This window comes from Brienomyrus brachyistius, unplaced genomic scaffold (genome assembly GCF_023856365.1).
Source record: "Brienomyrus brachyistius isolate T26 unplaced genomic scaffold, BBRACH_0.4 scaffold45, whole genome shotgun sequence".
Lineage (NCBI taxonomy): Eukaryota > Metazoa > Chordata > Actinopteri > Osteoglossiformes > Mormyridae > Brienomyrus > Brienomyrus brachyistius.
In genome coordinates, this window is record NW_026042320.1 from 738793 (window position 1) to 762672 (window position 23880).

Sequence of the window (23880 nt, forward strand, 5' to 3'; positions counted from 1 at the left end):
ACCGCTAGTAAAGACAATGTTCCGTGACAAAACGTGACCATGCTGCCACGCCAATTTCTGGTGGCACTGCACGTCGCGCATGCGTCTTGTTATCCTCATGTAAATGCGCAGACGAAGCCGGAATCAACACAGAAAACGTGGCGGCCAGACTGGTACCTCTCCGCGCGCGTATAAGCGGACGTGTTTGTATAGACTTTTATGGTGCATTTTACTCCTCCGCGGACGACCGCCTGCCGCACTCCAAATTTGTCTTTAAACGCCAACATAGATGATTTTGATGAGGATTGGGGTAGTTTGCAAACCCTACAGCCAATTTTCAAGGTAATAGAACTGTTGCATACATATAAATGCGTATGCATATGTGTGCAGACTTGTCCCAAATTGAAAATCTCACGCCAGCCAGTTGATCAAAGTTGGCAGCCCCGTGAACTGCCGCTCTGAATTTGTAAAACGTAGGGAAACATACACAGACCTCGCGGCTGTGGTACGTGTGCAGGGAATATCAGAATTACTACTAATACTTAAATAGGACACGTGCGCATGTGCAAAGTACACAGCTTAACCAGAGAAATATGAACGTTTCCATGTACGCATACGCGGTGTAATACGCGAGTGCTGCGCTTTGCGGAGAACCAGCCTAGATGCGTCCGCGTTGGGAGCGTCGCGTCGGCGCGCTGCTGGAGAGAGGTGTGTGTCCAAAGTGGATTAAAAGACGTTCATATTGTGACCTAAAGACAAACTCACTTTTAGTGGTAATCTTTGTTGTGTAATTTTATGGTTAATATGTTTGATGAATGCTGTTTGTAATTTTATTTACCTGTAATTAAGCCTATTAGTTTAACACGCGCGTCATTTCGGTGCGTCTTCCCACCGGCGTCGCGCAGGCGACCAACATTTCCTGAGGTAATTCACATATTTGACTTTTTATATTTTATGTATCGTACAGAATAATAGAGCGCAGGTTAAAGTGCAGTTCGGCCCCAGCGAGTCTCAGCGCGGCGTGTCTCACAGCGCAGGGGGCAGCCGGAGCGCCGCAGACTCGGGCGGCTACATGAGTATATTGGGAATAAAATGTGTGTATTGGAGCGAGTTCTGTGTGAGTGAGTGTGTGAGGTGTGACAGTGATAATGATGGAGATGCTGGGCTTCGTCATGGGATTAATGGCTCTTCCTCTTGCCTACAGACTCCTGCCAGCTGACGCTGGACCCCAACACTGCAAACAGAGTCTCTGTCAGGGGGGGACAGGAAGGTGACAGGGGGGGCAGAGCAGCCATATCCTGATCATCCAGAGAGATTTGACAGATGGAGCCAAGTTCTGTGCAGAGAGAGTCTGACTGGCCGCTGTTACTGGGAGGCTGAGTGGAGTGGAGATGGAGCCTGGATAGGAGTCACTTATAAAGGGATCGAGAGGAAAGGAGGGAGTTATGACTGTGGGCTTGGAGCCAATAACAAGTCATGGATGCTGTGCTGCTCTCCTCACAGACACTCTGTCTGTCACAATAATAAACAGACTCTCATACCCATAGAGCCCTCAGGCTCCCGCAGAGTAGGAGTGTATCTGGACTGGGGGGCTGGTGCTCTGTCCTTCTACAGAGTCTCCTCTGATGGACTGACCCCCCTGCACAGATTCACCTCCTCATTCACTGAGTCCCTCTATCCAGGGTTTGGGGTTTATCCAAACCCCCCCGTGTCGCTGTGCATGCTGGGATAGCTCACTGTGTGCTGGAGGAATCATTTTTACCGTATCAGAGTCTCACATGTCGCTGCTTCTCCACGGCAAAAAGGTAAAATCTCTGCTTTATAACCAGTATAACCCTTTTTACTCTGTCTGAAGTGTGACGTATGTTAATAATTGGGTTCTGTAAGCTGAACAAACATGTAGAATGACTGTTTTTCTCTGACTTATGTTCTATGTTGTCTGTAAATGCACCAAAACTGCCTAAACAAATTCATAGTACATGCAGTTGTACCAATGGAGTGAATTCTGATTCTGAATAAAATAAAATGTAATGAAATCTAAGCCTGATGAGTGGGGGGAGCTTTTCCCCTCCCCTCTATATGTATATTTTATATTTCTGTCTATATATTGTATTTGCTACCTGTACACTGACAATAAAGGCTTCCTATTCTGTCCCATTAATGTCCCGGTTCCGCGCTGCCCAGAACGTAACTGAGTAACAGACTTAATCCGCGCTCTCTGCTCACTGAGCGCAGCAGCCTGATATCGCAGCGGCGACGCTTTGGCCAGCAGGGGGCGGCAGACGGCAGACAGTTTATTAACTCAAAACCTACAGCGGTCCTGAGGTAACTTAGTAAAGATAATAACATAATCAAATTAATCATATATTAACTAAGTAAACATAAATAACATAAAATCTTAATAAGTCACGTTAGTACAACAACAACAGAAAGGCACCTGATCATCAATGAAGTAGTGTAGGTGATTACCAATTACCAGAAAAAAAACACATAAATCCTGTTTCATTAGGAATCCTGAGATATATACAGTACCGTGCAAAAGTCTTAGGGAGTCATAGGAAATGTTTAAAGCTATTTATCTGGGTAGTAAATTTATATTTTCTCAGTATGAAAAAGAAAATTTAATATTAGAACATGTGCAAATTATGAGCAGGGGCGCCGCTAAGGGGGGGAAAGTTGGGACAATTCTAAGGGCCCACGCCCTTTAGGGGCCCCCAGAGATCTGAATGGGTGTGGTAGGGGGGCCCAACCTCATATTTTGTCATAGGGCCCAAAATTGCTAGCGGCGCCCCTGATTATGAGTAAAACAAAAAAAACTAAAAGGAATTTCTTATGTTCTCCAAAAAGTTACTGATATCTTGTTGGATGGCTAGATGAACACCAATATGGTTCCTAAACCTCTCCTCAGGTTCACCTTGGCCATTTCATGTATTTGTTAAATTTCACGACCAGCTCACTTAATTAATTAATGAAACTAGTTTTATAAAGTCACTGAGGTACTGATTAGCTATATGAGGTGAGCTAGTGGTCATGTCAAAAAATACATGAGTATATTGAAAATACTGCCAATACTGGGATGACTTTAGGAGAGATTTTGAAACGGTTAGGGGCAAACAGTTTGACAGACATAATATCATAGGTTTAAATCAACATGGAGATCATTTTAAAAGTTTATGTGACTGCCTAATATATATATATATATATATATATATATATATATATATATATATTATGTGTGCAGTTATATATATATATATATATATTATGTGTGCAGTTATATATATATATATATATTATGTGTGCAGTTATATATATATATATGGCCAGCCCACAGCTGTTTCTGCTCCCATTGCATTAATATGGAAGCTATCTGCTTGTGTTGATGTTTCGCCTGATATTTCAGGTGATATTTGCGATGCAGGCAGGTGGACTGGGTGGTATTACTGTTATAGTGGGGTTTGCTGGATAGATGGGCGATTCACAGTTTATATTCCATGAAAGTCCACATATATTGTCCCATTCACCCTATTCATGTACACCATCACAGTGGCCAGCGTCCAGGCAGGATGTTCACCAGCACTTTTCAGTCTCTTAATGCATGTTACAGTGAGCAGCTGCCATTCTGCGAAAGTCTGGCTTCCCTCTTGGGGACATGATCAACAGAACAACGTGTGAAAGACAGTGAACTAAAGTGATGTGTGGCGGAAAAGTAACACTGCACATCACTCTGAACACACCATCCCCACTGTCAAATATGGTGGTGGCAGCATCATGCTCTGGGGGTGCTTCTCTTCAGCAGGGACAGGGAAGCTGGTCAGAGCTGATGGGAAGATGGATGGAGCCAGATACAGGGCAATCTTGGAAGTAAACCTCTTGGAGTCTGCAAAAGACTTGAGACTGGGGCGCAGGTTCACCTTCCAGCAGGAAAACGACCCTAAACATAAAGCCAGGGCAACCATGGAATGGTTTAAAACAAAACATATATCCATGTGTTAGAATAGCCCAGTCAAAGTCCAGATCTAAATCCAATCGAGAATCTGTGGCAAGATCTGAAAACTGCTGTTCACAAACGCTGTCCACCTAATCTGACTGTACTGGAGCTGTTTTGCAAAGAAGAATGGGCAAGGATTTCAGTCTCTAGATGTGCAAAGCTGGTAAAGACAAACCCTAAAAGACTGGCAGCTGTAGTTGCAGCAAAAGGTGGAATTCCAATAAAATTGATTCATGTTTGTGGCTGTAATGTGACAAAATGTGGAAAAGTTCAAAGGGGCCGAATACTTTTGCAAGCCACTGTAAACCACAGGCATCACCCTAACGGTAAGAAGTGTGATCCGTTTACGACTGACACGCAGTAGAGACAGGATCCCATCCAACACGGGACCCACTATAGGCTCACACAGAAATAAAGGAGAAAAACACCAGCTGCCTTTTCCAAGCTGTTTACATTCCTGCGTTTCCTCATGGTGACAGTAACAGCCCGTGTCACATGACCACTGTCATGTCCTACCCATCACACCTGCCTGACCCTCCTGTCTCCTCACTAGCGTGACCCTGATGATTCATGCCTGTTGCTTGTTGCCCCTCGTTAGTCTTAGCATTTAAGTATCTATTTGTCTCGTCAGCCCCAGTCCGGTCATTGATGTTAAACCTTCCTGCTGCCTGTGACCTTCCCGGTTGCCAGTCCTCCCATTTGTGATCCCTCACAATCCTCTTTGTTTCCAGTCTCAGCCCATCTAGTTCAGCAAACCCCCTTTTTGTTTCGCTACCAAGGATGCAGAGATGAGAGTCTTTTACCAAGCTTACAGTGTCCAGAGTGGATGAGCATGACCACAGTGAGAAGAGGATCTGATGGATGGAGGACCTAAGTACCATAATCTTAGTAACGCATGAGCAGAATTGGACCATAAGAGGAACTGGCCGGCTCCATCTCACACATGGTACGTGGGTGTAGAAGTTACTCAAAACCATATGGCTGAAATCCTCCACATGTGCATTTTGAATGTATTGGGCATCATGTCCTGTTTTAACCATGAGAATCCAGTGAGGGGCGGCTCAGTGGGTAACAGGGCTGCCTTGCAGCTGCAGTGTTGAATGTTTCCATCCTTCTCCTATGCTGCCTGTGTGGCGTTTGTTTGCTCTCTTTATCCCACATGGGTGTCTTCCTGCAGCGACTCTGACAGGCATCTGTAAATTGCCCAGAGTCTATGACTGTGAGTGTGCCTTGTGATTAAATGGCATTCTATCCATGGTGGACCCCAGCTTTGTACCCTGTGTTTCCTGTAATTGGCTCTGGGATACCCTTGTGATAAGTGTTTGGAAGATGGATGCATCACATCTTAGTACTTGTGACGATCTGTCCCGTCTCCTCCTGATTGGGCCAGCAGAGGTCACTAATGGCCCTCCGTAACTCTCCTAATTCTCCCCAGCTGTATCCCATCATTGACGTTCTCCACCCTGGTCTGTTAGCCTCCTACACCTCTCTCCCGTCGGTGATTACTGTGTATAAATGTTCCTGCTCTCATGGTTCCTCAGCTCCGTCATCATTCTTCCAAGTGTTGTTTGCTGTATTCCCTTAATAAAGCCTGTGTCTTTCCCAGAGCTACTGCATCTGAGTCGTCCTTAACCCAGATTATATTACTCATCACATAGAATATCCATTTACATTTAACCCCATGGACACTAAGCTTTTCTCCCAGGGGTCTAAGGTAAGAGAGACCAATTGGACCAATTCGTCCAGATAAATACATTTGTAAAAGAAGTAGTGAATACATTTCCAATCAATTCCTATTACACATTGATGTTATAATCAGAAGCCACATTATGAAATGGAATATATCCAAACAGCATTTTAATCTGACCAGTAGGGCATGCTGTTGTATCACTTGTAGAAACACTTTTGCATTTACCAGACTTGTTTACCCAAAGTGACTTACAGCAGTGGGAAGGGTTATGTTTTATGCATATTCTTGGGGGATTTGAACCCATGACCAATGCATCATAAATGCAACACTCTACTTGTTCAGCTAGAGAATCTCTATGAAAAAAGTCTTAATGACTTGAAGTAATCAGCTCCTAATGCCAGGTAGCTGAAAACACAATGAGGTTCTTCCTCAATGTGATGCTGCCCAACCCAGCAGACGGGAATCTGATGAATCAGACACGCCTGCCAGTGTCCAGTTTAACCTTTGGGGTCCGTGGACTCAATGGCCAATTAAAGATGGCAGACAGCTGTCCACATGGCCCCGATTGATACTGTTGTATATACATTTATACTTACTTACATTTTACTTATTTATCAGAAGCTTTTATCAAAACGTCATACAAATGAGGAAGCAGATTGACACTGTATGGTGCTGGGCGTCGCCCCGGTATGCAAAGTGCTTGGAAAGATTAAAAGCGACAAAACATTGTATCAAAGATCGAGTCCAAGTGCAACAATTATTAAAAATAATACTTAACAATATCAGTAACAGAGCTCAGCACCAGCATGTATGGGCCCTCAGGACCTGTGATGATGAGCACAAAAACACCAACGCAAATCCCCAAACTGCACAATATTGTGTTTTGAGTGAAACCTCAATGAGTCTTTAGGTCCATGATACTGTAACAATTTCGAGGAACTTTTGCGCTACATGCAATTCCCAAAGCGCACCACTAGATGGCGGCTTCCTACCGTGAGCTGAAACAGCCGCCGTAGGAGTGATGCGCGGCAAGTTTCCCCAGCCGGCAACTAGTGATGGGATTTATGGCTCTTTGAGGGGATCCGGATCTTGGCGATCCGTTCCTTTCAAAGAGCCGTTCAAAAGAACGGCTCTTTTGGCTCTTTTTAAATATTTAGTCAGTTTTAAGAAGCCAGCTTGGGGGCATCTCAGTTTATCCTGGAAATAATCACTGGGAGGAATGATGAGGTGAGATTTATAGTTAAATAATTAAAACTCAGATATCACACACCAATATCTGAGTTTGAATTATTCTGAAATATTGATTATTACCTCATTTGTCATGTGTGGACTATATTCCATAGGGCTGCACAACATCCCTCTGCTTAGACAGTGACATCACTATTTTGGATTTACCTTTAGTACAAAGTGTGTGTATGTGTAAAGCTACGTTGACTTATGTTATTCATACAATACCTACTCACAAATAAACACAAACAAACAAAAACAAAGCCGGCTGCAATGCATTTCTGTGCAAAACAGCTTTTACTACAAACACTTCCACACAAGAACATTGTTATCACGGCAGCGTGCACAAGTCATGGCTCCGCTCCTACCCAATGACAGAGGCATGCAGGGTTTTTTTCCACTGGAGTACTCACGTGAAGGATGCGTGCACAACTATCATCATGCTGTTAGGCAGGAGCACCCCTGCGCTGGGTGCGCCCCTCCCCCTTATAACTGTTCTGTCTCGCGGAGGAGCTAATTTTTGTGCATCTGTGTGAAACACGCTTAGGAAAAAAAGACCGACAGAAAGAACGGTTCCCCCCAGCCGCGACTCGGCTCCCATCGTTCATGTTTATGAGCCGTTCAAAAGAATCGGTTCGTTCGCGGACGTCACAACTCTACCGCCAACCGGCGTGCACCGGGGCTGCGTCTGGGTCAGGCTTTTGCCTGCTGCTTTCCTCCAGCTTATTTTCTTGTGTAACTTGGTGCTGGGCTCCTCGCCATATAAACAAACTCAGCCTAGCAAACATTAAGAAATCTGGATGCTATGAAAGGATCGTCTACCATACTCCCATATTCCACTCTGCTTTCATCCAATTGTCTTTGGTTTGTGCTGCTGGGAACCATTATCGCTGTCCTTTTATTTTGCTGCAAACGTAATCGTATGATCACATTATATCGCGACGTCCCTTGTCCCCACCCACGTTTTGTTGAAACTGCATGAAGGTCAGACCCACTTTTGTACCGTTTGAAACACATGTTGATCATTTTTTCTCCTGCAAAAAAGAGCATTTACTTTTATTTTGGAGATATTTTTTTGCAAAGCGACTTACAATTGAGAAAGCGGCGAGTTGAGCAGCAAACTTAAGGCGGTGTGACTAAGCAGGTTTGGACCCATGAAGCTCAAATTCCACAGTCAGACAATTTAAAATTGTTTCTTTGAGAAGGCAGACGCAGGCAGTCACCGGTGCGTTTGGGGTTAAGGGCCTTAGTCACAGGAGCATAGTGATATAAGCCACTGAGCCAAACGCCAACCCACAGCACTGACCTCTGGCAGAATTCACCTTTACAAGCATGCTTGGCAAATGCCACTAAGTACAAAACTGATGCACTTTTAAATAAATAATTGTACTTATCATCAGGGTTCAAATGTCAGAAGTGCTTCTGCTAATCTTTAGTAAGGTTGCAAATTCCATCTGTCCATCCATCCATCTTCTGTAGCCAGGTATACACAGGCGCACACATGCACGCTAACACGCACACACACACACAGACGCACACACACAGAGGCGCACACATGCACGCTAACACGTGCACACACACACAGACGCACACATGCACGCTAACGCGCGCACACACACACAGACGCACACATACACACAGACGCAGACGCACACACGCACGCTAACGCGCGCACACACACAGACGCACACACACACAGACGCACACATGCACGCTAACGCGCACACACACAAACACACATGCGCACACAGACACGCACGCACACGCGCACACACACAGAGGTTTGTAATTATATCTTTGTGGGGACTCTCCATTTGTTTCGATCGTGAAAACTCTAATCCCAACAATGACAGTCTACCCAGCCCCAACCTTAACCAAAAGTAAGCAAACAAAATACAAGATTTTAGGTATTTTCAGTTTTGTGATTCTATTCACAGATTTTTTTATGAAATTGAGGTTATGTTTGTGGGGTGTGGGGAGTGAAAATGTCCTTATATGGCAAAAAAAACCTTATATGGTTTTTATCACATCGTGGGGGACGTTTGGTTCCCCCAATGTAATACACTGTGTTCACAATTATTAGGCGAGTTGTGTTTTTGGGATTAATTTTTATAATAAACAAATATAGTGTCATCAGTCAGTCCAAAATGTTAATGAACCTGAAGCCTGAATGTTATGCAAAGGAAATGTGAGTGTGAACATTATCAGGGGAAAACACGTGTGTGCACAATTATTAGACAACTATTAGTGTGCACAATTATTACACAACTATTAGTGTGCAGAATTATTACACAACTATTAGTGTGCACAATTATTACACAACTATTAGTGTGCACAATTATTACACAACTATTAGTGTGCACAATTATTATGCAACTAAATGGAAAACCTACATTTTCCCATCTCCCTTGTTTATTATCATCTTTCAAAGTGCGATTAATAAACAAACATCACATAATTTCCAAATAAACAATTCTGACATGAAATATCAATTAGTGAGCAATATAGCCACCTCCTTACGGATGTAGTGGGAAGTGCGAGTGTCCTGCAGGCTGGAGAGAGAGCTGCTGATGACGCGCTCAGCGGTCCGGACCCTTCAGAAGACTGTGCAGACCGCTGAGTGCATCATCGGCAGCTCCCTCCCCAGCCTGCAGGACACTTACACTTCCCGCTGCATCCGTAAGGCCACCAGCATTGTGACTGACCGGTACCATCCCACCCACCAACTGTCTACTACCCCTCTTCCATCCGGAAGAAGATTCTGCAGCATCAGGAGCAGATCTGCACGACTGTGCAATAGCTTCTTACGCCAAGCAGTCCGGCTCCTGAACAGCAATAAGTCTTCCATTCATGGAATCTGGTATTTTCTTGATCTGTTGACAATAAACTTTTTGTGCAGCAGCAACCACAGCCTCCCAGATACTGTTCAGAGAGCTGTACTGCTTTCCTTCACTGTAAATCTCCCGTTTAAGCAGGGCCCACAAGTTCTCAATAGGGATTATGTCAGGTGATTATGTCATTATTCTGTCATCCTTAAGGCCTTTACTGGCTAGCCATGCAGTGGAGTACTTCGATGCATGCGATGGAGCATTGTCCTGCATAAAAATCATGGTCCTGCTGAAAGATGCTGACTGTTTCCTGTACCACTGCTTGAAGAAAGTGTCTTCTAAAAACTGACAGTAGGTTTCGGAGTTGAATTTGAATCCATCTTGGTATTTTCTGGGAAAGTAGAGTGTACCCTTGGGGAGGTGGGCTCCGGCTGGGCTTAAGATACGGTTTCATTAATGAGACTCACATGGTCAGAAGGATTGAGGTAAACGAGTCTCACTGGCTGTTTCTGAAGGTGGGACCCCCCCCCCCCCCAATAAAAATCTCACGTCTTCCCATTAAAATAATAATTGTAACTCTCCACTATGATTATTCATGTTACAAGGTCCAACTGACAGCACTACTTTGAGGAGAGTTCTTCATCTTCTACCTGTGTGTTGGTAGAATAGTGATTCAGAACATGGGCTTGTGATCTGAAGCAGGCGGGTGTTTGCCGTTGTACCTTTGAGGGAGGTTCCTCACTGAATTAATCTTGTTTGTATAACCCTTCAGCAGCGAGAGTAGTAACTATTGTAGTAAGATGGAGCTGGAGGGTGCGATCTCTTCAGGTATCGTGATTTTGTTAAATTGATTGATTAATTGTTGTGGCCAGCGTACGTATATAAGATCCAGTTGTAGTTGTCTGTTGGACCACCCTGTAACCAGTGACGCGACTCTCCATGTGCCAGTATCTCCTTTTTCAAAGTTGTGGGTATCTCCATCGCTGCAGTTTGCGAGGGCTTGATAATCTAGCCACTTGCAGTTGTTCCCGTTTTAAGGTTCCCTTTTAATAGCGCTTGTGATCAGTCAGTGGATGGCGATTTGGTGGAGTGTCCCGGACCGGCGTGAGCCAGGCAGCCGGCGGGATACTGAGCCACTGCAATTGCTGCTGTTTTGTCCTGCTGTGTTTTCTGCTTTTGTTTCGTTTATTTTGTTTTCGGGTTTCCTGTTTAATTAGTATTAAGTATTTATGTGTTTTGTTTAGTTTGTTGTACGTAAACCGTGGGCCGCCGTTGGGGAGGCTTGGTGTTGGGTGGTGAGGATCTGGTTTGGGGGGGGGGGGGGGTAGGTCGTGGCGATATAGCGCTGCGTGGTCGCTCTGCCTTCTTAGCCCACCCCCCTGGTGTGTGTATCTACGCCATGTGATGTGGTGACCCTGTGGAGTACCTTCTGACAGTGTGTCCCCCCACCCCAAGGTAATAGCTGCTGGGTTTGGGTTTCTTTGTGTGATTGGAGTGTTATTCTAACATGATTTGATTTGTACCATTTGTGGGTAGTAATTTGTTTGCTGTTTGGTTTTTCCTTTGGAGTGTTAACTGGAAGCAGAATAATAAAGGCAGTGTTCATGGTCTTCACGTCCCCCAGGCGGTGATTACGAATCTGTGTCCTTTTATATCGGAGTGGGTTGCAAACTCCTGTACTTAATTCTCTGGGTGAATTTCCCAGAGTGGCGTAGTCGGGTCTCCATTTCTGTGTCCCTCTCTGCTTCCTCCCTAACCGCTACAGATTTGACGCAGTCGGCAGGATTTCACCAGTATATGGTGGAGATGTGACTCCCTGATCGCTCCCTGGGAAGGTTAGGTGAGATTTTTTTGTTTTTTTATTTTTTGGTGTTTAATGTGTATTAGTGGAAAGGCAAAGTAAAACAGCAGCATTTGTTTCTCAGGAGTCGGTACTATTTTGAGTAAATTTTGTTTGCTGGGCTTTGTGTATCCTGTCTAGTTTTATCCTCTGTTGTCATTATGGACAATAATGTTGTCACAAAGCTAAACATTGGGTGATCATCTAAGACAGAATTCCATGGCACAACATAGGCCTTCATTGTGGATCGTAGCCTGAGGTAGAAGAAAAATGAGAAGCCAGGCAGACTGTATTCTTTTTGAATGTCCTGGAATGTGCGCACAACATTCGCATCAAACGTATTAGAAAATGTGAAAACCCCCTTGGATGACCAGGGGGGACAAACAAAAGCTTTATAGTCTGACAGAAAGTGGAAATTGTTCCATAAAGGAGATTGTTGACCTATTACTTTTTCGGCGTTGTACCATGCAGCTAAGGTGGATGAAAAGATACAACCAAGTTTGTGTCGTGATTTACGAAGACCTACCCCTGGGAAAGGTAAGTCCTGGAGTCCGTGGGGATGCACTATAGCCGATTCAATACCTCTCCACGACACTACACTGCCTGCGTCTGTCCAAGTGCGCATAGCCCTAATTTGAAATGCCCAATGCTAGAGCTTAAAATCAGGGAGGGCGAGGCCACCGTCTGATTTGGTGCGCTGTAAAACTGAGAAGCGTTTCCTGGGTTGTCTGCCGTTCCAAATTAATTTGGATACAATGAAATTCAAATCTTCAAAATAATTTGGAGGTGGTACACATGGAATCATAAAAGACCAAAAGATAAGTGAGTAAAATATTCATTTTGATTGAACGGCATCTTCAGCTAGAGAAAGACGTGGAGACAAAAGGCTGGAGGAGATAAAGACAGCGCAGAAAGAAGACGACGTATGCAGACAAGTGACAAACCACTGTTTCACAGAATGGCCAGAGAGATGTAAGTTAGATCCAGACATTAAACCATACTGGCAGCACAGAATGGATTTTCACCTTGCTCACGACCTTCTCATGAAGGGAGAAGGACTTGTGATACCTCCCCCCTTGAGAGCGGATGTTCTTCAGCGTCTGCATGAAGGCTATCAGGGAATTACAAAATGCCGAGCCAGAGCTACACTGTCAGTATGGTGGCCCGGTATCACAGCACAGATTAGCCAGATGGTGGACAGCTGGGTCCTAAATGGCCAGATCTGCAAGTTTTTCGCAAGCAGGATGAGGAGAGAAGGCGTCAGCAGGCAAAACACTACAACCGCAGACTCCGCTCCAGACCTCTCGCAGAACTGACATCTGGTCAGACAGTTTGGATTAGCACAGAAGGGACTGCTGGGAGTCGTCAGACCTGCAGATACTCCTAGACCATATGTTGTAGAGACTGTAAAGGTCATCTTTGGCCTACAGGGACTGTTACTAAGTCAAGTTGACTGGAAAACCACCTGACAGAATGGACTTGTGAACAAAGAGGGAAGTTCAGTAGAAGAGAGAGAGAGAGAGAGAGAGAGAGAGAAGGAGATTGTTGATAGCAGTAACAGAAATTAATGTCAAAAGGTACACAGCACATTTGACTTAAGCTAAAAGGAGGAGGTGTAATAATAGGACTACTGTTCCCATAATGCTCTATTCCCCACAGTGCTGTTGTGCCTTGTATGCGGTATTCCAGTTGTTGTATTAAACACAATCTAACCATGTAGAGACAGTCCTATCTGCTCATTATACAGTTTAGTCAGGGTGATGACTGACTGATGACTGATAACTGACGGGGACAGTAAAGTTACTTTGGTTAGTCTTTATTTATTTACAATTTTTTTATTTTTGGTTATTTCTGTATGTTTTTCCCTTTTTTTAAATATTCTTTAATTACATTTGGTTGTTTGGAGCCTATTGACACTTGATAGAGGGATTTAATGGACAATAAAGAATGTGCATCCTATCCTATCCTGTAAGGCATTCAAGTTTGTCCATCAGCCCACAGGCCAGCAAGCAAAGGCAGTTTAAAGTTTATAAAAGTTTAGATGAATGCAAGTATTTTCTGGCTGATCATGTACACGGGACTGATTGCTTCCTAATTGTATAGTTTTTATTGTTTATCATTTTATATGTTTTATCCTGGGGTGGCATGGTGGTGCAGTGGTTAGCACTGTTGCCTCACACCTCTGGGACCCAGGTTCGAATCTCCGCCGGGGTCACATGTGTGTGGAGTTTGCATGTTCTCCCCATGTCATTGTGGGGTTTTCTCCGGGTACTCCGGTTTCCCCCCACAGTCCAAAAACATGCTGAAGCTAATTGGAGTTACTAAATTGCCCATAGGTGTGCATGTGTGAGTGTGTGAGTGTGCCCTGTGATGGGCTGGCCCCCCATCCTGGGTTGTTCCCTGCCTCGTGCCCATTGCCTCCGGGAAAGGACCCCCCGCAACCCAGTAGGATAAGGATTTGGAAATGGATGGATATATATGATATTTGATGTATACACAGGCCTATAGAGGACTCGGACGTCAGCCCCTCACACGGGCCTATAGTGGACTCGGACGTCAGCCCCTCACACAGGCCTGTAGAAGACTCGGACGTCAGGACTAGCCCCTATAGAGGACTCGGAGGTCAGCCCCTCGCACAGGCTTATAGAGGACTCAGACGCCCCTCGCACAGGCCAATAGAGGACTCGGACGTCAGCCCCTCGCACAGGCCTATAGAGGACTCGGACGTCGGCCCCCCGCACAGGCCTATAGAGGACTCGGACGTCGGCCCCCCGCACAGGCCTATAGAGGACTCGGACGTCGGCCCCTCGCACAGGCCTATAGAGGACTCGGACGTCGGCCCCCCACACAGGCTTATAGAGGACTCAGACGTCAGCCTCTCACACAGACCTATAGAGGAATCACTGAAAGTATCCTTACCAGTGGCAGTGAGAGGAAATCTCTTCAAGGAGTTGTTGTAAAAACTGCATAAAGGATCATTGGCTCTGACCTCCCCTCTTTGGACACATTAAATACACAATGCTGTCGGAGGAAAACTCAGGACATACTCAGTGATCAACATCACCCAGCATTATGCCTGTTTAGGAGGAAGAACTTTAGGATACAACCTATGACACCGCAGGCCAGAGAGCATGACCGCCTACAAAACACGATTCTACAACAGCTTTATCCCAGCCACAGTTAGACTGGTGGCTAAGCACATTAAAGTGGGTATGAAATACAGGCCCCCCCCCGTGGACATTACCTGGACAGTTACCACTGCAAAGAGGCAATCAGACACATCAGAGCACTACAGCCTCACTTTCATTCTTTCCCTTAGGTAGTCAAATAACTCTTTCAGTGCAATAGTCTAACAAACATGTGCAATATTCCACTTTTCTGTACATTATACTGTCTTGATATTATTTCTGTGAAATAATTCACTCACACACCCAGGCCATGCACTCTGTATCCTGTATCTGCATCTGTACACAGTGTGTAACCACTTACTGTATTACGTTCTGGAATTAGTGTGTTGGCTGCTTTTATTATTTACATTTTTTATATTATGTTATTTAATGTTTTAAAAAACTGTCTCTTCTCCTCTGTCTCTCTATTTTTTAAAAATGACTCTGGGAGATACGCACAAGAATTCCAATGTACTTCTACTGACCTGTTCCTGTGCAAATGGCAATAAAGATATCTACTACTACTCTACCAATGATATACCAGGCCCTTCAGGTCTGGGTGTGCAGCAGGACCACAAGACAGGAGAGTTCAGGACAACTGACTTCACTGACTCGACCTGGTCCACTGATGCTGAATAACCTCTCAGGTGACAATGAGCGAAAGCGGAGAGATGTAGGTGGGAGCTATGGAAGTGAGAAGAGTGAGCAAACTGTAGGATATACCCAAGATGACGTAAACCAGGATGGGTTACCAAAACATAATAGTGGAAATTGGTGGTATAAAAGGGCTGAGTACACCGCTGCTTCATTAGGGAGGAGGATTGTGTGGTGTGTGCGAGTGCAGAGCCTCCAGCTCAGGGAGTCCCGTTCCCGTACACTAATAACCAGTGTGGAGACTGGGGAATGGAGAGAGTTAGAAGAGTCTGGAACAGTCTGTGTCAGGATGGTTTGATTCCCCTGATAAAGTATGCAAACTTAAATCTAGTCCGAAAGTGCGCATGCAGTACTGTCCATATTGGTGCCTGATATACCAGGGAAATATTAAATATGCTTATAGGGTGGACAGTTTAGGCCTTGGGAAGGTGGACAGCGATATATTATGGGGCAGAAATTGAGTTTTTTTCAAGGGACTTCCTTGTGAGTGTTTTAAGAATAATGGGACAGAGGAGGTGGGCATCTCCGGGGGAAACTGTGGAACTGTTTGGGATGTGAAAGGCGACCAAGTGCAGAATGGAGAAGTATGGAGCATTCCGCTGGATGCATTAGAGAACCAGAGCGTACCTCTGACAGATACGTGGTGGCCGTGTGGTCAGGACGGAGGATTGAGGCCTCCTCTCCCCAATAATTATGGAGGCCTCTGCACTAGGGGGATGTTAGCTAGCCAGGTGGATATTTACTCTGACAAACAGCCCTCTAGGTTCCACAGGTTTGTTACGAGCTGCGAAGATGATCCCAGTGTGTATATAGATGCCATATGCCAGCCGAGGGGCATTCCAGACAAATATAAGGTGAGAAGTGAGATAGCTGCAGGGTTTGAATCATTATTAATTTGGCCTACTGTTAACAAAAATGTGGAATGGATAAATTATTTGTACTATAATCAGCAGAGGTTTACCAACTATACTCAGGAGGCACTCGCATCTCTGGGGGAGCAGCTTCAGGCCACCAGTCTGATGGCATGACAGAACAGGATGGCCCTGGATTGGCTCCTGGCAGAGAAAGGGGGAGTGTGTGTGCTGTTCGGGGATCAGTGCTGTACATTTATTCCCAATAATACAGCCCTGGATGTTTCATTTACTGAGGGTATGAGAAAGTTGCAGGGGTTACAGGATGAGATGGCGAGAAATTCGGGACAACATGACGGGTTGTTTGACTATTATTGCTATAATATGTGGGGTAGTTGGCAGTAAGCCCTTATGAAAGCACTCTGTGTGCATGCTGTGTTCATTCTTGCTTTGCTACTAATCTTTTTTTTGTGTACTTCCTCTTGTACACTCCTGGACCAACACGGAAACGGATGGCGACATAGACACCTTGGATACGCTCCTGCCCATAGCTGAAGTTCGGCCGTACCGCCTGTGAATACTCCATGTTGGAAACGCTGCAGCCTGCCTGCCGCCCACGACACCTGGGACTTTCCTGCTCATGACAGAGTGCCTGTTATAGTAATCTACAGTGTTATCAGTTAACCTTTCAGTTATCTTTGCATTAGCCGTATATGTTTATGTAATGAGCTTGTGGTAGGTGATGTACTCCTGGTAGATTATGTATTCCTGATAATATATGCAATGTATCCTGGGGAGTTCATTGCTGTTGGTTGATTCTGAGTGTTGATAGTTTGTGAGCCATGTCAGCCATGGACCCCGAAGGGGGGCCGCGCCTGTGGCGGGCTGGGAGTGGAATTTCCCTAGATCTTAGGGTTTTAGCCCTCCCTCCTAGGCTGGATGGACAGAATTGTGTGTGGGACTCTTTAGAATCCCAAAGGGGGGAAATATATGGGATATTATTTAGCACTATACAATGTAGAATATAATCATTACGGTATTATTAAAAAGCATGCCAAATACCCGTGATGTAATCATTACAATGTAATCATTATAATGTAACCAACACAATGTAATCAATTGAGTATGTATTTGCACCTTGTATTAGCCTCAAACTTTCTGTTAGCTACTTTATGTTAGCCCTGAATGCATGAATATCCACCTTTATTAGTGTTATGCCTTATCATTATGTTGAAGGACAAATATATTATCAACCCTCTAATTAGACAATGTGCAACAGGTTGAAGCTACCAAGGTTTGCTACTGAAGGAAGGTATTCGCCCGAGTTCCTCAAAAGTTCACGGCTGAGCATTTTTAAAAAACCAAGTGGAGATGGTCGCACCACCATTATGTTCGGCTGAGGGACCAAACAGTAAAAGAAATGATGGACAAACTTATCACCTAGTGATGTGGATTGATGTAAAAAACAATGATTGTGAATGGTTGAAGGAATGATGATGCTTAAGTGACGAGATATTGTTAAATGATAAGACCTTGTATAAAAATTGGTGTAAAACAGTACTGGACACACTTTACGTGTCCGGCCTTGGTTGTAACTTCATTGTTGCAATAAAGACTGAATTTGGATCTACACCAGCGGCTTCTGACTTCTGATTTAGCAGGGAATGAAAAACCACAAAACTAACATTTTGCCTTTTTCCCCATCTGTAACTGTTATTATGTTATTATCATTTAGAACTGAATATCCATACTCCCTTTTAATCTCATGCATCTTTTTTTATCATTCCCCAGACTTTACTAATGTCAGTTTCCCGTCCTACTGAATTACAGAAGGACCTCCAAAACTCCCTCTTTGCTCATTTAACTACCCTCCTTACGTTAGCCTGCAACTTTTTGTACTCAATCAAATTCTGAAAGTTGTGAGTACTTTTTAACATTGTAAAAGCTTTGTTCCGAAACTTAACTGCAGTATCACATTCCTTTGTTTACTATGAGATCTTTGGTTAGTCTGCTTTGCTGCCTCTAGAATTACTGCATCATGGTTAGATTTCTTTTGTCCGACATAAAGCCGGCCCTGCAAAACGTCACCTAACGTCACCAAGTCACATGGTACAAAAACCTACAAGACGATCGTGACAGATCGTGCAGCACGTGCAGAGAGCAAGAAAGATCGTGCAGCACCCTTCAGCCGGCGTAACTGTAAATGTCGCTACTTTGTGCCCCTGGCTTATTTTGTAAATGTCTCGTAAATGTTCTTGTTTGTTTTGTTTATCTTAATGGTCACTGGTCAGCTATTACTTCTGTTGTAATTTATAGCTTCAATAACAAAAATAATAAAAAAAACCTCTCAGCCGGCTGCACAAACTGGACCTGCCTCTGTGACACAACTTTGCCCTTATTGGCTGAACAATTTTAGTCACACGCATGACGTTTGTATCTCTGGAAGTTCCGATGCATTATCTGCTATTTCTCCCGAAAAGCCTGTAAAGAAGTAAAGTTTCAATAAATGCTCTAATAGTACACATAAGTTAATCATTTATTTATTGTTAGTTACTGTAATGTTGCGCTGCTTTATGTGTTTAATTGTCTAGTCTGTGAAGAAGGCATTCAAGTAAGAATTGCATTGTATTCTGTGCATGACAATAAAAACTTTGAATCCTTGAAATAAATGTATTTGATCTTTTTCCTGGCAGCTATCTTTTCACTGCTAGCAGTTTGGATCAGGAGTTGGTTATTGTAGAAGAAGTAATGTGCATTCAGGTGATATTTGTATAGATGTATAGACACCCTTCTGGCAGTGCGGCCATCTCAGTCAGGTCTCGCACTAGGAGGAGTAGAAGTTGTCTAGTTTGGCTGCTGTCAGTTTATATTCCACTCCTGCAGCCGCCGGCAGATGGCGCTCCCCCTCACGTCAGCTGCAGTCAGACCTAAGCCAAGTCGAACGCACCCAATGGCTCCTCTCCATTCCCAATTATCAAAAAACCCACTAATTGAATGGGTCGCGTAATTATCGCTATGAATTCTGGGAGTCTGTGCAACTTCAAGACCGCAGCTCTCGTGTTACTTATAACAAGGAAGGAATATTATTCTATGTCTTTAATGGCGACCGAATGATTGATTGATATAATGTAGTGTTTCATTCTATATCCTGTTTTGATAAGATATCGACATTTCGTAAACATTCGATATACAATTAAACCATAATTGGTCCGTCTTGTTTCTTTGTCACCCAGAAACTTCACAACTATGTTGTGAGCAGATTTTCAGCGCTTATATGTTTTTAAACTTGTCTTAAAATTTTGTGGTACTTCTACGTTTCTGCGCTTTTGTAAATGTAGATCGTATGTTTTGTCATTTGATTAAAGCGTTTGAAGACTTTGCAGCGCGCTGACACCAATCGGCCACCGTAGCTTAGCAACCGAATCATAACAATTCTTTTCCGTTTAGAGTTTTCATTTGAACATTTAAAGCAGCTCAGACTTGCAGTTTATCAGCAAGAGAGAAGACGCGAAAGATGTCCATCGTGAAAACCACCGTGAATCTCCAGAGGATTGACTGGCTGCTGCCGAAAGGTGCAGTCAGTGTGCGGATCGCCCCGGAATACATCCCCGGTCCAGTTGGCCGAGGTAAGGATGGCAAAATGATGCCCAGACTAACTCGGCACTTAAAGAGTTAAAGTCAGAATATGCTTGACTAGTCTTCTTGAATCTTCTGTTCTATTATCTTGTTTTAGAAGTACATGTCTAAATAATAAAGTAGTTCACCTTTAGCTTTAATATACGGGAGTCTTTTTGCATGTCTACTGCATTATATAATGAAATCAGTAAAATCTGTGGCTGTGCTGTGTTTAAACATCAGAGAAAATCATCATGAAGTGGTAAAGTAACAGCTGAATATGTCCTAATATACGGTGTTTCCCCGAAAATAAGACAGGGTCTTATATTAATTTTTGCTCCAAATGACGCGTTACGGCTTATATTAAGGTAGTATTTTCCCAAGTATAACATGCTACAGTATATTTACCGGTATTCATGAACAAAAATCCACATTTATTCAAACACAGACATCATGTCATCTTCTAACAGTATCTTTCCATGTAAACAATTTGACGGTGAATTTATTCATGAACAAAATTCTGCTGTATACTGTATATGTTTATTCAAATATAGTCGTAATGTCATGTTCTTCTGGAACATCATCGTAAATCTCCAAGTTCCAAATTCCGTCCTGAATATCTCGCAACTCAATTTCCTGTAGAACCAGTGTCCCCAATCTCTCATGTTTAGCAATAACTCTGTCCTTAAATGAGCGCCTCTTGTCCATGTAGCCTTCTCGTAGTATAACCGCATCTCATTCTAGTTACCGTACAATCCATGAAACAATAACTAGGGCTTATATTACAGGCTTCTTGAAAAATCATGTTAGGGCTTATTTGTGGGGAAACGCGGTAGTAATCAGAAAAAGCATAAATCTTAGTTTGGTACCTTGAGAGTGAATAAATAATGCAACTTATGGAAAGTGTAAGATATGTAAAGGATTTGACTTAATAGTCAGTTGTTGATGCCAGCATTTGGATTGAGTGGGCTGCTATATTTGATGCACATGAACCTTTCCAGTGTTGTTTTTCGCTGTTGTTCTGCGTATCAGGGAATCTGTGCACAAACTGGCTTGTTTTTATAGGTCAGGTTCCCCTGCTGAAACGCAGACGGCCCAAGTCAAGACCAGCGCATAAGTTTCCCAAGCGTGTGTTTCCTGTATCCAATAAAGACGGCAGAATTTTTCTTAGTGTGCAATACCGACTGCCAAGTGTGATATCTGTGATGGTTGTGATGTAGTGTTGTTGTACAGTGACATAATGTTTCATTTAAATTAAATATGCTGTCCCCTGTCTTTATAATCCCAAAGGACAAACCAGTTCCAGTGATGCTGGCCGTAGGAAGAAGTGCCGCACCAGGCCGCCGGCAGCCAGCTCCCTGACCACGTCTGCCTCTCCTGGATCTGCTGCCATCCCGGTGGCAACCAGCAGGGGTCAGCAGGGCACAGGCCGCCGTAGAAATACGGCGGGAGGCCGGTCAGGGCGAAGAAGGAGGTATGACCAACAGAAGGGGTTAGAGCCTAAGCCCAGCTCACCAACCTTCTCCTCCTCTTCATTTTTATTTCCGTCTTCAGCCCCCTCCTCTTTTGTTTCATCCCCATTTCTTTTTATGAGCTCCTCTGTTTTATCCCCACACTTAGTCACACCTGTAAGCCCAGCTCCACATCCATATTCAGCTCCAGGCCTGGTTCATCTGACCCCTCTGCTTCAGGCTCCAGCACAGGCTGTAGCCGCCTCATCTCACCTGGAAAAATTCTATTGGTTGTATAACTATTATGTAACCAAGTACTCTAAAATGACCTATGACGCCAAGTGCTTTACTGAGTACTGGTGTCAGGAGTTTTGGAACAGACATTTAAATGAAATTAACTTAGCGAAACAGGGGAAGAATGAGGATAATGAGGGTACTCATTCATCCAAGAGGCGTAGGATTGATGAAGATGAGTTCATCTTTCCTATTGATGCACTGGAGCAGCTAAGTACCATGCCCAGGGCTCAGGAGATGGGTGTGGAGATGGGCTATCAGTCAGATGCACATAGCTACATTTCCCTGTAGATTCAGCACATAATTACACGAGAGTTGTCATACATACTTAGGATAAGATAAAATTAGGATATGTTACCATGTAGTTCTATAGCATAAGGTACTATAGGATAAGATTAAGATAGGATAAGGTTAAGATTGTATAGAATAAGATTAAGATAGGAGATAGTCTTAACTTGTATGCCATTTTATGTTTTACAAAGACATGATAAATTACCATAAGTTTAGGATAAGATTATATAAGATAACATAGTATAAGAATAAGATAGGATTGCATAGCATAAGATAAGAAAGATAGGATAAGATAACATAGAATAAAATTAAGATAGGATAGGTTACGGTAAGCTTAAGATTGTATAACATAGGATTAGATTAATTATGAATAAAGCAGTCCTCCTCAGAGGGGGGGTGGTGGAGGGAATATTTAAGAAATAAAAATAGGATCAGTTAACATAAGGTTAAGATAAGATTGTATAGCATAGGATTAGATTAATTATAAATAAAGCAGTCCTCCTCAGAGGGGGGGTGGTGGAGGGAATATTTAAGAAATAAAAATAGGATTAATTCAGAAGGTTAAGATAAGATTGTATAACATAGGATTAGATTAATTATAAATAAAGCAGTCCTCCTTAGAGGGGGGGGTGGTGGAGGGAATATTTAAGAAATAAAAATAGGATTAATTAAGAAGGTTAAGATAAGATTGTATAACATAGGATTAGATTAATTATAAATAAAGCAGTCCTCCTTAGAGGGGGGGTGGTGGAGGGAATATTTAAGAAATAAAAATAGGATCAGTTAACATAAGTTTAAGATAAGATTGTATAACATAGGATTAGATTAATTATAAATAAAGCAGTCCTCCTTAGAGGGGGGGTGGTGGAGGGAATATTTAAGAAATAAAAATAGGATCAGTTAACATAAGGTTAAGATAAGATTGTATAGCATAGGATTAGATTAATTATAAATAAAGCAGTCCTCCTCAGAGGGGGGGTGGTGGAGGGAATATTTAAGAAATAAAAATAGGATTAATTCAGAAGGTTAAGATAAGATTGTATAACATAGGGCTACAGTGAAGAAATCAAAAATTTCAAGGCAGCATGAAGGTAACGCACAATCAGGGATGTGCAATTTCTGAGGCATGTATTCAAAAAAAGTATTTTAATTGTGCTTTATGATTCATATTTGACTTAGTTCATGAAATAAAATGTTTTTTTCTACAGACTTTGATCAGTGTTTTTGTATTTTGTAAAATACGAGAAATACTGTATGCATGGTGATGTCATGTGTGCAAAATGTTTGTGCTAACAAAGGATACAGAGCCCCTAGAAGGGCACAGAGCCAGGCTGAGCACCACAGCGCTATCCAGCCCATGGCTGCCGATGGTCACATTCCACCAGAACCCCCCTACACTAACTCCCCAGGGAACTTCCAAGCAGCAGAGCAGATTCCAACAACCGAGGATCAAAGGAAAAGAAAAGATACTGGCAGGAAGAAGATGATCTTGTGGCCAAAGGTTAAAAATGCAGAAGTTTGGAGAACAAATGTGTTACAAATGAAATATTATTTGAAATGTGCTACAGCTTAATCATTCTATCATACATCCATCCATCCATTTTCCAAACCGCTAATCCTACTGGGTCGCGGGGGGTCCGGAGCCTATCCCGGAAGCAATGGGCACAAGGCAGGGAACAACCCAGGATGGGGGGCCAGCCCATCGCAGGGCACACTCACACACCATTCACACCTACAGGTAATTTTTTAGCAACTCCAATTAGCCTCAGCATGTTTTTGGACTGTGGGGGGAAACCGGCGTACCCGGATGAAACCCCACGACGACATGGGGAGAACATGCAAACTCCACACACATGTAACCCAGGCGGAGACTCGAACCTGGGTCCCAGAGGTGTGAGGCAACAGTGCTAACCACTGCACCACCATGCCGGCCCAAAAATTTAAACAAATTCATTTAAAAAAAACTTTAATCTCAGAGCCAATTGCCATGTGCCCACAAATA

General features: G+C 43.5%; 1 protein-coding gene across 1 annotated transcript; it reads left to right on the top strand.

Annotated features, from left to right (window-relative positions):
• Positions 1–19629: 19629 nt before the first annotated feature.
• Positions 19630–22014, top strand: LOC125723067 (uncharacterized). Its single transcript, XM_048999505.1, has 2 exons — positions 19630–19853; positions 21133–22014. Exons 1-2 carry the CDS (start codon positions 19742–19744, stop codon positions 21876–21878), a joined length of 858 nt encoding a protein of 285 aa, XP_048855462.1. The 5' UTR covers positions 19630–19741; the 3' UTR covers positions 21879–22014.
• The last annotated feature ends 1866 nt before the right edge of the window (positions 22015–23880 follow it).

What these genes read in the sequence shown, in the direction of transcription:
- LOC125723067 (XM_048999505.1), top strand. Translation starts at nt 19,742, where the DNA reads ATGTCCATCGTGAAAACCACCGTGAATCTCCAGAGGATTGACTGGCTG. An exon ending in CCCCGGTCCAGTTGGCCGAG is followed by an intron (nt 19,854 to 21,132) that starts GTAAGGATGGCA and finishes ATAATCCCAAAG; the next exon opens with GACAAACCAGTTCCAGTGAT.